The 18,988-nt window shown below is 36.5% G+C and overlaps 1 protein-coding gene across 1 annotated transcript in view; it reads left to right on the top strand.

Annotated features, from left to right (window-relative positions):
• The first annotated feature begins 1,946 nt into the window (after positions 1-1,946).
• The window catches only part of LOC144443698 (uncharacterized), a 28,165-nt gene continuing 11,123 nt past the window's right edge, over positions 1,947-18,988 (top strand). Inside the window, exons 1-5 of the mRNA XM_078133238.1 lie at positions 1,947-2,004; positions 13,041-13,183; positions 15,575-15,710; positions 17,223-17,386; positions 18,736-18,862. Of these exons, the coding sequence (XP_077989364.1) occupies positions 1,947-2,004; positions 13,041-13,183; positions 15,575-15,710; positions 17,223-17,386; positions 18,736-18,862 (628 nt within the window). The remainder of the gene's footprint in view (positions 2,005-13,040; positions 13,184-15,574; positions 15,711-17,222; positions 17,387-18,735; positions 18,863-18,988) is intronic.

The following is an 18,988-nucleotide window of genomic DNA, read 5'->3' as shown; positions in this document are numbered from 1 at the left end:
ATTCACACACATGCGTATATACATACTGGTACATCCATAATACATACATGCATGCATACTTGTATTCACATACACACACACACACACACACACACACAGAATTTTAAAGTCGGTCAGCTGTATACAAGACAGTCGATTACTCCAAGCAATAGGCTATCAGCCTTTTTAGCTGTAATTTGATATACGTGATATCAATTTAGCTGCCATAGTACCGTCAATCCCCATACAGCACATGCTATATAAAGGACCAGTGTGTTGTTTTCATATACAGTCATGCTTGTGTGTGTGTGTGTGTGTGTGTGTGTGTGTGTGTGTGTGTGTGTGTGTGTGTGTGCGTGCGTGCGTGCGTGTGTGCGTGTGTGTGTGTAGTTAGACTGCAACAAAAACACTTGTGGACTGCTCCGAAGACAGTTGTGGTGTAGAACTAGGTATTCATAATACGACGAACGTATCAAACGGGTGGCAGCAAAATATAGGTAGATACTAGTACCATGCACCAGTCAAAAGAAATGAACACCAGATGAACACGGAACTAAAAAGTAAAAACAAAGGTATGAAATAAAAACAAAATGAGGGCGCTACATATACTTCGGCTTCAGTAGATAGGTAATGACTATGTCGCCGTATCTATGAACACCCGAACACCCCTGTTTTTATGGAAATCGACCACAAATCGAGTGGGCCGAAGAAACTAACAAAACAGATTTATGTAAAAAAAAAATTAAAAAAAGAATGTAAAAAACAGAATTTAAAAGAATTTTTTTGGCAATTTGAAAATTATGTAAATCAACAATAATCTCACCAAAAGTAAAAACTTGATAGAATTAAATAATGTTGACATGAAATATAAGTTTAGATTCCTTCGAAAAACTACAAATGAATGTCTCAAAAAATAGTCTGTAACACCAAAATATAAAAACACTACAGCCAGGAAAAGAATAATAAGGCCTATCATACATAATAACCAATCCAAGAATGTGAAATTCACAATGTATAAGCTTTCTGTATTTTGCCATCAGCAAACATATTTTCAGTGAGAAATATTGTTTATTTCCATGCCTGGAACATACTTTCTGTGTCATTTTTTGCATGGGATATTTTTTTAACTAGCACTCGGAGGCTGGAATTTTGCAACTGCATACAGCCAAGCTTTTTATAATCTTAAATATAGCGGCCATCTTGAAATTTTGAAATATATAATGCAAGTCATATGATTTTGTCTTTAAGAATTTTAAACCATTATAATTTTGGTATTTTATTTATTTATTTATTGATTAATGTTAGAAATGCCATCTTATTTGATGTGTTTGTGTTAATTAACTGGATTCACTTGTCAGTTTGTGTGAGACCAAAGATACCAACTACAATAAATTTACGGACATATTATTCCATGAGTTCAGAGAGAAACATTAACGCTGAATAATTAAATCATTGCAAAATCAAGGACCGTAGTAGACGGATCGAAACGTCGCATTCATGTCCAATTTATTGTTCCAAAGTAACTATATTGTAGTGTTCTATTGATTCTTGGAGCCATGGACAATATATTCTCCAGGTCTAGATCAGCTTTAAGAAATAACTGCCAGAAGACAAGACGTGTGATACGTAATGAATTAGACTGTAATGTTTTCATTAAAATAAATAACAAAAAAACCCAAAAAACAAAGCAACATAAAATAAGACTGGCACAGGCATAATTTTTTTTTTTTTTTACATATTTAAACAAATTCATATTTTCATTTAATATCTTTTTAATTCGGTTTGATATTTTAAGGATCTTCCCTTTGGGATATAGCGCACGACAAGTCAATATATAATATACATTTTTTTCCCACATAACATTCCTTTCTTGCGATTTGCATGATTCGTGGGAAAAAAACGGGGGCGCTTGCAGCGAGGGCGGTAAATTCAAAGCAAAACATTCTGTGACGTAATTATTTCCCAAGATGGCGGCCTCGGCAGTGTCGGTGAAAAGACAGAGGCTGTCCGCTGATGCCGATTCAGGTAATTTCTTCAAGCGTGCACTCATATACACTACGTGACATTACAGAGTAGTATCTAACTATGTTCTACACCAATTATTACCCAAAAAATGTGAAATTTTGTGCGCTAAAACTACAAGAAACAGAGGTCGGCTCACTCACGACCTCTTGAAATAATTTAGAATGATCGGGTCACTCTGTTCACAGGGAAGTCGAGATAAATATTCTCTGGAATGTCTCGGTATTGTATAATTTTTCTACGGTTTGAATTTTAAACCAATCAACAATGTGTTTTAATGTCCTCTATATGGGCCTTCGAATGGTGATCTCAAATTTTCGGGAATCTGCCATATGCCGTGTGGAATTCGAGACGTTTTTAGATATATACGTACACTCACATGTAATTGACCCTTCTTCTGTAGCTGCCATTTCGGAACACTTGGGTCATTTCGTCGCTCGCGTTGATACCCATAATATCACCCGAAACACGACTAACAAACCACATCTTACTATAACAGTGTTACTTCTGGAACCTCATAAATAGTTATTCTATGAAAAAACGTGTTCTAAAATTCGTTTCTTGATAAAAACAAGCCCTCGAATACGCGGTAATTACGCGCATGGGCCTCGAGAGTGTTGGGCACTCGACATGTAAACAAAAGTAACGGCATTCAACTTCAGAGGACGTGGGCGGTGCATGTTTTAAACAGTTTGACGATGAGTATGCGAAATCAGTAGCGAAGTGACAACATTCCTCACAACTTGTATAATTAAATATTAGGATAGGCTTAAATATTGTGTATTTGCAGGTGGATTGTGTGTACCTACGTATTTGGTGTTGTGTGTGGTACTGACAGCCATATTGTTTATAGATTATACATTCGAGGCATGTTTAGATATCGACGGATTAATAAGGGTCGCTGCTTTGCATGGAAACACTCGACATTTTTTACTTGTATGTTAACGTTCATTCACTAGAACAATATAAAACGTTACAGCACTTTTCCAGAGGAAAGTGCATTGAAAACAAACAATAGAAATTCCCTGTTTTGTTGTGACCCAGTTTTAGGGAAAGGTCAGTTTACATTTGAAGCACCTGGGCCCCTCTCAAAATGAGAAATTTCTGTGACATATTTTGGACAGTGTATTTAGTGCTAATTTGATATACATTTTGTGTACAGTTAGCAAACAATTATACAGTATTTATATCGCAAACATTCAAAACTTGGTCACAAATCGTGTGTGACCTCAATATAAGGCTGCCAGTCATTACATAATCAGTACAGCCTGTTATCAGCATCAGGAGGACTTGAATGCATTCAGTTGCTGCTCACATATCATTTATATGTACTGGTTGATAATAAAGTATTCTTGGCTTGTAGAAAAAAGCACTAAGAATTTTTACATCACACATCTAGTGGAAGCTGTATTTATTTTATAGCACATGTAACTGTAATCTGCACAGCTTCTTTCACAGAATTTAAAACTGTTTACTACAGTAATTATTTTGATTGTGCTAGTATTGTGGAAACAATGATGCTCAATAGGCTTTGCATACTGATGTAACAAGCAAGCAATCAATATTTATGACATACTGTGTATTTGTATAAATGAATATTAGAAATGCAGACTTATTTTAAAGTATAAACACGTGATGAAAAATGGAGTTATTAGTGTACAAATAACTGGTTTTAGCAGGGTTTAGCACCTTGCTACCAATAATTTGTACCCTGCCTACTTTATTTTGCAGCCAGGTACATTTGGTCTTAGCGTTGTTTTTACTACATCTGTAATTTCCTTAAACAGCAGTATTTTTAGTTACCTCAGTGGTCCCTCTGTTACCCAGTTTACATGGGAAAGGCTTCTTGTGATCTTTATGCCATGTTGATGATAAAGACAGCCCTTTGACCACCAACTACTCTATCAACACAGATTTGCATTAAGCCTATAATTTTATGTTGTTTGGGACTGCATAATCATCCTATGTGACATGGGACTGCATGGCAGGACTATGTTGCTTACTTGGGACGACATCATACATGATGGCTATGTGATCTCATCACATGGGATAGTCTTGCTGCTAGATGTACAGGCTTTCTTCCGATACGATAAGCGAACAAAGTTCACAGTGAGGGCTTGCCCATCCTCGATAGCGATGTTTGGTCATGTGTTATAATTTATCGGAAGAACATCCAAAGTCTAGCAGCTAGACTACACATGGCAGGGCTATGTTGTTTGGAAGTACATGATGTGTATGTGACATCATCACATGGGACTGCATGGCAGGGATATGTTGTTTGGGAGTACGTGGCAGTGCTATGTTTTCTAGAACTTTTTGAGTACATGTCCTATCATAGTCCTTGTGGATCTTTCAAGGATATATGCTAGTCATTCCACAGTTCATCTCTTGGAGTCTTAGTCACCCAGGTCCACATACATGTTTGTAGCAATGCATAGTACCACCACCCTCTGTGTGCCACTGAGCAAGCATACTAACTACTTATTAACCAGGAGAAAATCTCCAAAGAAAGCTCCCAGATTTATACGAGTCTTGTGACTGTGACGTAGATTAGTGGTACAGCCTCTACCACTGTAGAACTCCACAACATAGTCATGGTTTAAGGTAGATAAAAAAATCTCCTGCTTTACAGTAGGATTTGAACATATGGCAATATTACTCCCAGAAGACATTGCAACTGTATCAGTCTGCCTAGAACCTCTGAGTAAATATACATTTTTTGTAAAGTGAGCATGACATTCCAGTTTTTGCCCTTACTAACCATACCTAGTATTTACCTACAACATAATACATATTGCTTGTCATGTCGTTTCTCCCCCCCCCCCCCCCCCCCTCAAATAAGAGCTTTATGCACTTGAAATCAGCATTCGTGAGAGGTTGGCATTTACTTCGTCTGCCAGTTCAGCTGGTCTGTCTACTGCATGGGTTCATGTCGTAGTTCGCGTACGGTCCACACATGATTACATGTATGCATGATAATGTAACTTTCACATATATACATGTACCATTGTAATTTGTAGTATAAATACATTTCTGCATAACACCATCATTCAGCATCTTTACGTTCATTGAGTGAATATGGCTTGTTTCGGTGGTACATGTAGTTCAGGAGTTGAGGCTCCGGACATTACAGAAAATTAGGGAAGATGGGGTTTTTGAGGGGTAACAGTAATCCGAAACACAAGTCAAGAGAACTTGCATCTGTCTGAGGATTATCACAGATAAAGTGAATATTATAGTGGTGGACACAGGGTTCGATTTCCTTTGTTTTGAATTGAGCTGAATGTCCACATTAGTGAGATGTGGTTTTGAGATGGAGTTGAGGAAAATGCTCCCCTTTCTAACAAGTGAACCCATACGTATCAAGATTTGAACTCTGTACAAAGGTTAGATTTTGTGCCAAACAACAGCATGAAAAAATTGTACCAGAATTTTGGACTGTACACTTTCAGTCTTTGTCAACAACATTTTGAAATTCAGGACTCCCTTTTATCTTTTGTGTTGTGAACAAAAGCTCACCTTCATACACCGTTCAATACATTTGAACTTTCATGGGAAGATTGACCTTTGACCCACATGCATGTGTAACACAGAGAAGGCTCTGGGAGAACAAACCATTGTAGTTTCAAAGCCTAGAATGTCCAGGTTGTAAGAAAGTTAACTAAAACGTCCATATACATGTAGATATTATCATTCGGCAATAGTACATTTGTATTCTTTGTATCGCCGAGGAAAATGCAAGGGACCTAAGTGGCCTCATTCAAGTTGAAAAACAAATAATGACAAAACCTTTAGCTCACAAGTATTTCCTTTCTTGCTGAAGACAAATAGTATAGTGGCACAAGTTATGATCTATGAAAACTAGTCAAATGATGATGGTTTTGATGTCATAACCACTTATTTTATACATGAATACTAGTTACAAGTAACAGTTACATATAGGGAAGGGAATATGTAGAGATACACTTATTTTATACACTGCCACTCTTTACTAGTTAAATAACCAATTAAGTGCAAGCTAGGGAAGGGACTTTGTAGCGTTACAGCACTACCATTCACGACTAGTTAACCAATGGAGTGACTGGAGTAGTCTGGATGCCATCGTGGTCTCTAACTGGAGGTAGAAATCGTAACGATATCGTATAGGAACTAGACTGCTGTGGAGGAACTGTGTGTAGCATTACATTTAGTTTATACACTGCCACTCATTACTAGTTAAATAACCAATCAGTACAAGCTAGGGAAGGGACTGTGTAGAGTTACATTTAGTTTATGTACTATCACTCACTACTACTACTACCGGTACTACTAAATAACCAATAGTGTGTTAACACATACACAAATTAATGAATTATAGACAAGAAAGCTGGACGTAAACACAAACATTTAAAAATATATTCAAATAAGGGATATTGAACATGAGTAACAAACAATGAATAAACACAGCAGTGGAATATGTCACAGAGATGGTATTGTTATCACCTTGACATGACACCAGATTGTAGTCCCTAGTATTGTTACCTAAATCATTGTAACAATACCTGACAGTAAGGAAAAGTATAAAGAGAGGCAATTAATGGATGATGGAGATGATAGTAATCTGGATGACTAGGCAGTGTTTGATATCTGTGCATGTCAAGTGAGAGATTTGGATATCCTTTGTTTGACAATCAAGTGATGAGATCATTTTACATCAAATACAGTGGTCAAGTGTTATCAGGTGTCAGCATACAAGAGTGAAAAAGTACAAATATTACAAATGTACCAGTAATTACAAATATGACTTGAATCTTTTACTACCGGTAGTTTTGTATGTTAGGTGGAACATTTTTTGTTTCCAATATCATGGCCTCGAAAATAGGGTAGGTACTGGTAGGTCTTAATTTTATTTTATTTGGTTTTATCTTTATAAATGTTTTTTAGTATTTGAAAAATATTGCTTCGATCCAAAAACAAGCAAAATATCAGTCAGAATACTCCTTCTGTGATAGTTTGATGTAATATGTAAGAGATCATTGGGGAAAGAAAACAGAAATGCATGAAGGTCAAGAACTTGAAGAAGACAAAGAATTTCTTATCGTTTTGTTTCACAAATGTAAAATATTTAACAAAATGTCTCTAATAATAGGGTCGGAGACTTAAACTAGGGTCAGTCGGGTCATCGGAAACACAATTTGTTTTTGTGGTCTTAGTGGGCTTTTTCTACAAGTTTTATGCAAGGTGTAGTAAGAATAATTTTAGAAGTTCATGTAAATGAAGTGTGAAATACAAATATAAATTAACATATAACAGAATTCAGAATCAATGTCATTAGGGGCAAACCTTTTCATTTCTGGGGCCAGGGGATTTTGGAAAAAAATATTGTGCTGGCCAAAAGTGTGGAAAAAATTTGATAAGGAGAGGGTATTGTTATCACCTTGACATGTTAAAATAACACCGGATAGCACTCTTTTAGTCAGTGAATTTCAAAATTTTCCCTCATATACCCACCCTCACTCTGCTTGTATTTATCTGTTGTATTTTGAGTCACATTTTACCTTGTGGGAGGGTATCCCATAAATGAAATGTTTTACTTCTTATTGGAATTCATACATTCATTCATCTATTTATTCCTCACTTTCTGTTATTGTACTTGTTAAGATGTAATGGTGACTTATAAGTCCATAGGGCTGGGCAACTCGTTAAAGTTGCAGGTCACAATAATAAATAAAATACTACTACTACCGGTACTACTACTACTACTACTACTACTACTACTACTACTACTACTACTACTACTACTATCACTACTACTACTACTACTATTACTACTACTACTACTACTACTACTACATACAATGAGTTGTTTGATCTACTGTCCAATGATACCAGACTTCCCCACTTTCAGTACTCAGTTCACTCCATATAATATTACAAGTTACAGCAAGAAGAAATCCTGTAAAAATCAAACAGTTTTCGAATATATATTTCACCATTATAATTGAATAATCTAATCAGCTGATTTCAACCAAACTTGGCGCTAATGTCAGGTATAGTAGTCCACATATGCATGTGTAGTAATTTGTTTCATGACCTTTGCAATAACGAGTGAATGGTCCAATTTTGGTATAAAACATTCAGTATATAAATTAGTGACTGGAAATGTTGTTGTTGTTTGGGGGGGGGGGGGGACTATGTCTTCAATGATGACTTGTTTAAATAATCTGTTACCAATAACTGCAGATTTCATTTCCTAGATATGTCAACTTGCCTTTTCTTTCATGTTATTATGACAAGCTTTGTGTGGGAGTCCCGCAATTAGCTGATAATTTGAGTGGATATTTGACAGGCAAAACCTTGACTTCTGTTATATACATTTTGTATGATGGATGAGTCCCATTACTTCTTTACACAGATATATAGTAGTGATATGACAACGTGTAACTCATATCATTTGTAGGATCCTATTTCAGTTAGTTGCCCGGAAAACTTAATGTGATTAAATTTGTTGACATCTGAGTCTTCTGATAAAATATTATTTTCTTGTCCATGCAGGGAAAATACGTAATTGTAGCTCAATAATACATTTATGTTTGAAGATAGTGTGACTGCTATCCTGTTGTATTTCACATCAGCTTTCTGTACAACATGATATGCAGCTTACTATTTTGTTCTTTTCTTGTGTAAGATGGCCTGTTTATGGCATTTACGGTATATTCTGTTTAATTTCTCATACCGTGCTTGTGACTAGAATTGCAGACCACTGATAATGTGGTTTGAAAATCTCCACGCTTAATTGCCCAATCAGATTATTCACCAGCTAGCAAGTTGTCGTATATGATCCTTCAAATGAAGTGATATGCAGACGACCATGTTCAGCTGAGATGGACAAGGTTCTGTATGTGCAAAGGGGTCAGGGTTCAATCAAGGTCATTCTTCCAATTCAATAAATGTCAAACTTCTCATGCACCTAATCAAATTTTTTCGAAGTATAGTGTTAAATATGACGCGGAATAGATATTGAATCTAATCTGTCCAATTTAATATAAAAAGGAATAGCTTAGAGGGTCTTAGTGGTGTATGGCATGCTTAGGGGGTCAAGTGATGTGGTGGATGGCATGAGATTGTTGTTGATACACAAAATCAAGGGATAAAAAAATGTGACAGTATTGTGCTATTGCAAAAAAAGAGGATGAAGTTAATTGCGACACAAGAGTAATGCAAGGCCTCGACGTTGTTGCCATATTTTTGAAGATGACATGAATTTATTGACTGCATGACATGCAAAGTGAATTGTGGTCATTTTACGTTAGATTTGAAAGACGAAAGTTCATCTTTTATTGTGAGTTGCATTGCTGTCATTATTTTGGACAGGATGTGTCGAATTTAAATTGCCTGTTGATTTTCAATATTAGTTGCTGCAATTAATTGCAAGCACCCCATTTGTCATGTAACCTAATCTAATAATTATATTTGGCATATGAGAAGTTTGATGTTTATTTTGGACCTAAGCTAACGCAGACATTTCACTTGTGGTTGAATTTGGCTGTGTTCTGTTTGGCTTATGGCTTTGTATTCAAACCTAAAATTTATAGTATTATATAAACCTTAGATTTATATAGCGATGGTTCAACCTCACTTTGATACACCCAATTCCATCTATCCTTTTGTGATTGGCTAGTCCTGTCAACTGACAGTGACGGACTACATGTATATGTTTATGTCGCACAGTTCCACTGTCTTTGTTGAATCAGATTACATGATGATGCCACTGACATCTGACACACCTGTAGATTTGAAACCCAGTAAGAATTGTTTTCTGACTGACCACCATTAAAGTAAAATATTGAAAGCAAAAGTCGAAGTCTAATACATGTAGCCCAAATGAACTACAAGTGAAGGTTCAAGGCTATACCTGAGCAGAATTTATTATTTCATGTAGAATGTACTTACAATGCTGGGGATGGTATGTGGGTAAAGTTTACTTGAGTTCCCCTGTCACTTTACCATGGTTCCCCACCAGTGTGTGTGCTAAGGGCAGTAAGTACATGTAGGTTAACATGTGAATTCTCTTGTCACTTTACCAGGATTTCCCACCAATGTGTTTGCTAAGAGCTGTGAGCTAATTAAACTGCCAGAGTTCCACAGTCATTTTACAAGATTTTCCTACCATATTAGTTTTTCCAAAGGAAGAAGGTAACATCAACCTGAGTTCCCCAGTCACTTTAATTAACAGTGTTACGGACCAAAATCATGGTAGAGTATGGAAATCTACCCAACTTCCCTCTTTCTGTTTAATACCAGGGTTATCCAACCTTAGTAAAACTGAATCACTTTAGTTCATTGGTGGTAATTGGATTGTAGCAGGAAACAAATCTAATAGTATATGTTCTACATGTATGCCAATGTTGTAAACCACAGGCGTCTTTATGGCACAAATGTACCTGCCAAGTTTAACAGAAATGTGTGCTGTGGCTTATGAAAATGGCTCTCTGTAGGCCATTGCAACTATCAGAGGTCGTAAATTCCCGAACAGTTTTGAAAAAGGTACCATCATCTTAAATAGACCACAAATAGCCTGTTCAGACTACGAATTTTGTGTAGGGCCAGGCCATGGCCAGGTCCTGGTCTGGGACAAAAAAACAGGTGTGAACGGTTTAGCCAGGGCCTGGCCCGGACAAGATTTGGTCCCAGACGAGAAGGTGGTTCAGGCCCTGGCCTGGGCCGGGCCTGGTCTTGTCCCAGAGCAAAAACGTCCGTGTGAATGCAGACCTTGTCCCAGATGACGCCCTCTCATGTTGACCTACAGTATATGTTGACCTTTTTACTATTGTCTAAGCGTGTCATCATTACTAATCTTCCCACCAACTCTCACTGCGTGGACGTGACCAAATCGTTCGATTCACAGTGTCCGTCAAAGGAACACATGCAATCATGGATAGTAAGAAGGCGTGCGATCTTGAACTGTGACGCTGGAAACGCCTCAAAACGTGTCGAAAATGGCGATGCACTCCATATTGTTCAGCTGCTTGATGCACCGCCTCATCCTGATATCTTTGTAGACTACTTCGAAATCTCCTGCGTGTCAACATTTGTCTCCAAAAGCGCAAAAAACGTAAAATAAGCAGGAACATTACAAACATCTTTCTGTTATCGAAGTCAGCCATATTTAACAATAGTAGTGTTGATGTGACTGAGGGCGCTGTTTTTGTCCTAGACTCGATGACGACAAATATGCAATCTGAACGCAGACCAAAAGTTAACACCTGATTAATTTGTTTACTGGGACCAGGCCGTGGCAAGGTTTTTTACATATGTGAACACCCTTAAAATGTACATTGTTTTAGGTTTATTTGATATGCAGATAAGAAAGCAACTTTTCGTCTAAAATCTGGAAATTGAAAAGTGTGATTAAATAAAAGAGTAAGGGAAAAATAATTGATTTTCGGAGGAATACATTTTTGTAGATTGGTTTGTTATACACATGTATGTAACCATGTGTTTTTTTCTACTTACCTGTAGAGTGTAATTATCTATATCAGAATTGATGCATAGCTCCCATGGGCTTGCATAAAACAAGAACAGCATTCATGGGTTTGCCTCTGTTTTACTGGTCAATTTATATTTATTCTCAAATATAGCCTAATGTCTTCACCTACTTTTGTGTTCTCCCAGAGGGCGAATAAACCATATCTTTATGTATAATCATTGTCAATAAACAGTTGACAAGACCGGAATAAAATTTGTCTTTTTTAAAAGAGATGAAAATTACATCTAGATAATGTTAGTATGTGTAGACTATATTTAGATATGGCTGGAAGGTTTGACATTAAAGTACATACATCCATAATAGCAATTTTGTAAAGAATCGTACTGAACAGGTGGTAGCACGGTGTATGTTCATCATGGAAGTGCTGTGATTCATACATACAAGTTCTCTTCTCTACTTTTTATTGGGGAAACATTGGATCATTCTGTCAGATCCAGTTTTGACACCAAGAAGTGATTTGTAAGAAATACGTTTCCCAATCAAATGTGGAAAAAGAGAACTTGTGTACGAAACAGATGATATTGTCAGAACGAGGGAATTTGGCTAAATTTTTTAGGTATTATTGCTGTTGTTTCAAGTATCTAGTCAGCATTTATGGTTCTGTACAGTCTGTATGCTTTCCATTCTGGCTAAATAAATATGACTGAACCTAGAGATTTTCACTACAGACTCATTTTAGTGAAAATGTGAGGAGAGTAGTGACTTACCAGGGATGAGTGGGGGTGGGTGGGTGTGTGTATGTGTGGAAGGGAGGTTAAATATCTTTTTGTACATAAACACATTTGACAAGACTTACTGATTTGTAAGAATTAGTCTTTAGAAACTAGGTGAAGACTTTAAAATGGCGTAATTTTATAATCAGGTGAAGATACATGTGTGTGGTTGTAAATTATATCTAAACATATGCATTATGGAGAAAAGTACAAATACAAGAGAATATGATGTTTTTGGGATGAAGAAAATAAAATTGTCCTCATAGGTTATGTACATGTACAATACAGCTGTCTCGTAGCTATTATCATTGCTGTTAATGTAACAAAATGTGTAGGAAAATTGATGAATATATCATCATTTTTTCTCCCTTGCTAAGTATGATATTGGACTGTAAGATTCATTACTGTGGGGTCTCTGCATCACTCATTCACTTACAACTGTTGCAACTGTTGTGATAAAGAATCTTTGTCTAAAATATCATATGTGAAATTTTACAAAATTGTGTGAGAGAGAATGAATAACATTATACTTCTTTTTACCCCTTGTAGAGTATTACATGTAATACAATGTAGATAAAGAGTGACAGCCTTGTTCCAATACATACTGACTGTACATGATTTCTGAATAGTAAGAGATGACGTACTTTACTGACAACACCAGTGGGAAGCACTGAAAGTAGACATGCAGGGACACTCAGTGCACACCATGGAATGCACTTTACATGGTATTTTAAAAGAAAAATGACAAGCTTACAAGAAGTACATGGATCTAAAGAATGTTGTCTTTTATATTACAGGGAGTGAAGAAGAAGAACCTAAAGGCAGCTTATACCAACCGCTTAGTTTAATAGACCTAGCTGCCAAAGCGACCTCATTGTTTTATACCTGTGATGTATTGGAGTCACAGAATCTAGCTTTTGATGATGAATTGTGGAAAAAGGTAGAGTTGAATTATATGCAAGTTAAGCCTCTTTTGGTTGAAGGGTACATGTAGATGTCTTTGACTCCTGTCCTAACATGTATATACTTGTATTCTGGTTCCTTACACGAGTTCTAGTGGTGGCTTTATTACATGTACCATGTTTGTTTGACTACCACCCTACTATTTTAGTATAATTTTGACAACCTGCACTACCAGGGAGGGCACCATCATGATATGCCTTCAAGGGAAATACTAAGTAACTACATTTGGTGTACATGTATAAAAAACTGTAGATGCTCTCAAAGTCATCGCACTATAAAGTACAAGATAGAGAGGTGACTGCATATATCACACTTACCATTCACTACTAGTCAACCTATAGAGAATTAAGACTGACAGCTTGACAGAAAGAACCGTTCTTTTTAGCTCTTGAGAGTAGGTTTACTAAGACTAGTAGGATAGGGATTGTAAGAGACAGCCTTGTCATGTCTTATTTGTCACACATACATGTTTACCCTATAAAGCCTAAAGCTTTACTTGTGTTATTTCCACACAGACAAACCCACAACAAATATTTCATTTTCATCATTTTATTGATTTATTTCATTTATTTTACTTTGACATCAGTCAGGCAGTCCACACTGGTGACGAACACCTATAAACTTGGACCCCAAAACAATTTACATAGAAATAAAAAACAACTGCCAAAAACTACAGTTACAATGCACACTAAATGGAAACACCTAAAAGTAGATTAAATAACACTTTGTACAATGACAAACTGACACCCAGGTGCAGGGATTTTGTACAATGACAAACAGACACCCAGGTACAAGGATTTTGTACAATGACAAACTGACACCCAGGTACAGAGATTTTGTACGATGACAAACTGACACCCAGGTACAGAGATTTTGTACAATGACAAACTGACACCCAGGTGCAGGGATTTTATACAATGACAGACTGACACCCAGGTACAGGGATTTTGTACAATGACAAACTGACACCCAGGTACAGGGATTTTGTACAATGACAAACTGACACCCAGGTACAGGGATTTTGTACAATGACAAACTGACACCCAGGTACAGGGATTTTGTACAATGACAGACTGACACCCAGGTACAGGGATTTTGTACAATGACAGACTGACACCCAGGTACAGGGATTTTCATGATTAAACTTGTTCACAAGTAGCTCATGGTAATGGTTTGCAATCAGAGTATTTACATTCTTCAAATGCTCGTTTTTAATGACAAGTGAAATATCAAATGACAAGGAGTTCCAAATAGAATAAATACTGTTAAAAGTAAAATATCTAAAGTTTTCAGTGTTAAAATACGGAACTTTCATTGTTCGGATGTATTTGTGCCTAAAAGAAATATATTTATCTACGTTGACATCATATTTACCATTCACACTATTTACAATAAACTTGACATCAATCAATCCCTTTCTGTAAGAAAGTGAAAGCAGATCCAAGCTTAGAAGACAATGTTTATATATGATATGACCACTAGCACTACTCGTGGTGAAAGATACAAAATGGCTACCAGTGGTACTTTGTGTGACATAAACTTACGTCATTACGTATTCCAATTCAGCTTAGTTTTATTACGATATCATCACCTTACTCGCCTTACAGAACACCCTCACTAACAACGCAAAGAAAATACCAAAGAATATTCCAAAGAATATTCCACAAAATAAACACATATAACATAAAATATCAACACTGCACTGAACAAAGACAACAGGGTGACATCATAACTAATGTGACCTCACCCACATATCATTAGTTTCTTTAAGAATTTCATACGACTACAGATTATTGTGTTATTTATCAATTTATGGAAAGAATGTTATCTACATCAGTCATACAGCTCATTATAACAGGTCAAATAAATATAGTATTTCAGAATCCTTTTTTATACGGATGTGCCTTTTGATGAAAAAAAAGCTTCCTTCATTATAGTGTATCTGATTAGTGTTGGAATACTCTGATTCTTGTCGCCTGAAATAGAATTTTTCCGCTTAGGCACGTCACAAAAATAATGATCATTTGATTTCTTGGTTGATATCATGACTTCTGCTTGATGTACTATATAGTCATGTGCAATGGGTAACACTGAAGTAAAGCACTCTCTCTATGTGCTACACATTTATAGCATTCATATCAAGTGTAAAAGTACACTGTTTCAAGTGGTTTATTTACAAGCCTAGCGTGTAATGTGGGCAATTAGCAAATGAAACAGTATACTTGATATGGATGCTGTTAGCTATTGTGGTATATTCAGAAAATGCTTTACTTTGGTGTTATACATGTGTGTGTCAGACATTAGATTTCACTTGTGCACATTGCCATTGGCAGTATTTTTACTGTTGTGTCATTTTTACTCTTGACAGATTGCTTTCTGGGCGTTTCCAAGAGATGAAGCCGAAGTCAAGTTATATTTCAAACTTGTCAATACAGATGAACAAGCCTGGACTACTGCCTGTAAATTTATAGAAAAGGACAAACTGTCCGATGTAATTCAAGTTGGTGAGTGCTGACAATTTGGAAATGAAAATTTATCTGTGTAGCTTGATATTTATTAAGGCTGGTCAAAGAACAGAGATTGCTCTATAAGTTTCATTTGTGGGCTGGGCTATGGATCTGAAGAAAGAATGGCCATAAATCAGTACCGTTTCTTTGGAATTAATCATAAGACCTCTGTATGTAACGTTCCCACCCAATACCTATGTTTGTTTGTTTGTTTCATTAACAAAAGACAGATTTGAAGATCATCTCTATCAAAGTTTCCCCTTTAAAAATTTTTAAAAATGAAGAGAAGATCATGCATGAGAGAGAGGGGGGAGGGAGGGAGGGATAGAGAGAGAGAGGGAGGGAGGAGAGAGAGAGAGAGAGAGAGAGAGAGAGAGAGAGAGAGAGAGAGAGAGAGAGAGAGAGAGAGAGAGAGAGAGAGAGAGAGAGAGAGAGAGAGAGAGAGAGAGAGAGAGAGAGAGAGAGAGAGAGAGAGAGAGAGAGAGAGAGAGAGAGAGAGAGAGAGAGAGAGAGAGAGAGAGAGAGAGAGGGGGGGGGGAGAGGGGGGATGGAGGGGAGAGTTAGAGAGATAGAGACAGACAGACATAGGTGGGGTGGGGTGGAGAGACAGAGACAGACAGACACAGATGAAGTGGGGTAGGTGTGGATGGGCATTTATTTGCAGAGCATGACTACAACAGTGAATTCCTGTTTTAGTCCTTTTGTTTGTTTGTCTGTCTGTCTGTCTGAAATATCCAAGTAACACAGTTTCTGACAATGTGAATGAATTTCTAATTTGGATATTTACTGTAACTGACTTTATTCACATGTTCAAACCTGTCGTCATTATGTATCTGTGTTGTATGTTGACCTCATTCAGGAATTGAAGGCAGGCATCGATTATTTATTTGGCATGTGTAGAAGGGTTTCCTTAACAATTTACATTGTAAAACTTAACTGGTTTAAGTGTTATTCCTTCACGGCATATAGTAATAAAGGCAATATTACAGCATCATGAATAACTCCATGAGATAGCATGAACACCAGGTGAAAGGTCAGGGTTGAAAGGTTATCTCCAATACCCAACTGTTGTGATAGTGGACACAATTTGACTTCCCATGTCTAAAGTTAAATGACAACCAATAGCCATTTTATGCTTTATGATTTTCTCTCTGAATACAGGACATAGTTGTAGTGATAAGATTGAAAATAAAATAATTTATAATGTGTTATGATGTTTTTGCTGACTTGGCTGTTTTAGCTAAAAATGGCCCAACACTCATCTGCTCATAGTCTGTGTAGAGTATAATATGCCAAAGCTGGTCCATATGAATATATGGTTATTAGCCAGTCATATTTTGCATCGTTTTGGAAAATTAAGTGCAGCTGATTTCTTTCAACAAGGATGACACTTTACATTATAAATATGCCAGTGATTATCATTCCTTCTCGTATTGATTTATTATTTGATGGGTACATATTTCAGTGGTGATAATTTATACATGTTTTTAATACAATTTCTTTGTTTAGGTTTTATGGTGACTGCATGTGTTAGTGATGGCCGTCCATATCAAGTGGCACTTACCTTTGAACGATGTAAGATAGTTTCTTCAACATGTTCTGGATGTGTCAAGCAACTTTGGTGCTCTCATATTCTTGCCACTGTTATGTTTAGAATACGTAATATTGAGGAGGTATGTACTACTTATGTGTATATGATCCCACAAAATCAATATTAGTTTTCACATTATAATGCTCCAAGTATGATTCCATGGACTAATACAAATGCGAGCTGCAGATGTGTGTTTATAGTCTGCAGAATCATACGAGGAGTAGGACGTAAAACTAACATTGATTTCGTGGGATTATATTTTACTACATAATTAAGACAATCCATATAATTTTTCTACAATTTTGAATCAAACTTTATGGATACTGTAACGTTTTGTTGCACTGTATTCTCCATCATGCATCAAAAATGGCGTCACTCATGTAATCCTGTGACTTTCATTCGTCACCCGTCGTGAAATCAAGTTTATGATCGACAGGTCATGTTGTACTATGGTTCCTCAGCCAAAATTATTGGACATAGCTTTGCAATATAAAATCAAATTAATTTTCAAAATGGAAGTAAAACTTATCTGCATTTGTTTTGTCATTTACATTCATATGTCATATTTTGAGATATGTTCAGTGTTTGAGCTGGACTTAAACTAAGGTACCGACAGCTACACATACAAATTGTCATCGATCTTTGACATTTTGACAATAGAATTAAAAGTAGCTCTGCATATCATATCAGACTCATGCCACCAACCCAAGGATGTGTGTAATGCAATGTGTAGATTTTACCAGTTTTGAAAGCATTTTGTGAATACAAAAATGTGATCACAGTGTAGAATGGCAGGAACAAATCATTCTGAACAGTTGAGTGAAAACAGTTAAGTAGAACAGTGGTGATTCAGGCTTTTGATCTTCCCTGTTTGATGTCACACAGGTGAAGATTTGCACATAATTATGTGATAATAATTTGGAACTCCAGAAGCTCTTTTACATGCATACTTTTATTGTTTTAATTCACATACTGCAGTTGGCATCTATAATGAAATTTTACCCTCCATTTTCCCTAATCTGGGTATCCTTACATGTTGATTCCTTTGCCATTGGCTGGAAAACAGGTAACCAGGGTAACCAGAATATGGCATATGCATGAAGGTCATATAAATTGTGGTAGTAATGTAATTAAAATGGTGTAAACAAAATGCAATGGCAGTGCTTCCTGGCAGCCAGTCAAATACAAAGGATAGCTACCTCCCAGTTGCCACCACAGAATTTTGAATGTATGTCTTGTACAGAGCTACATCATGATAAACCCTAAACCTGCCACAGTCATTATCTGTTCCATGAACTTGACCTGATGAGGGAAGAATCTGATCAAGTCAAAGAGTGTCATTGTCATTTTGAAAAGGGGAAACACACAGTCTGTTGAAATATGTCTATGTGTAAAAAATCATGATTTGTTTGTTTGTTTGTTTGTTTGAAGGTTATAATCCATGCTCCAATGACAGAGTGTCTGTCAGCGTTATCACGAGATCAATTACAAAAACTTATACAGTATCACGTAGCTGAGGATCCTGGATTAGTCTTGGGTAAACTTTTCAAACATTTTGGTAAGTTGAATGAATTGTGTCTTGAAATTAATATATAATATAACCCATGATGTGTGATAGCCAGTGTGGCATACTCTGGGTATTTGTCTGAGTGCTTGCAGTGTTGATGTTTTCTACTCATAGTAT

Source organism: Glandiceps talaboti, chromosome 12, assembly GCF_964340395.1.
Source record: "Glandiceps talaboti chromosome 12, keGlaTala1.1, whole genome shotgun sequence".
Classification (NCBI taxonomy): Eukaryota; Metazoa; Hemichordata; class Enteropneusta; family Spengelidae; genus Glandiceps; species Glandiceps talaboti.
Note: the sequence above shows the minus strand (reverse complement) of the source record. Positions and strands in the feature narration are given on the sequence as shown.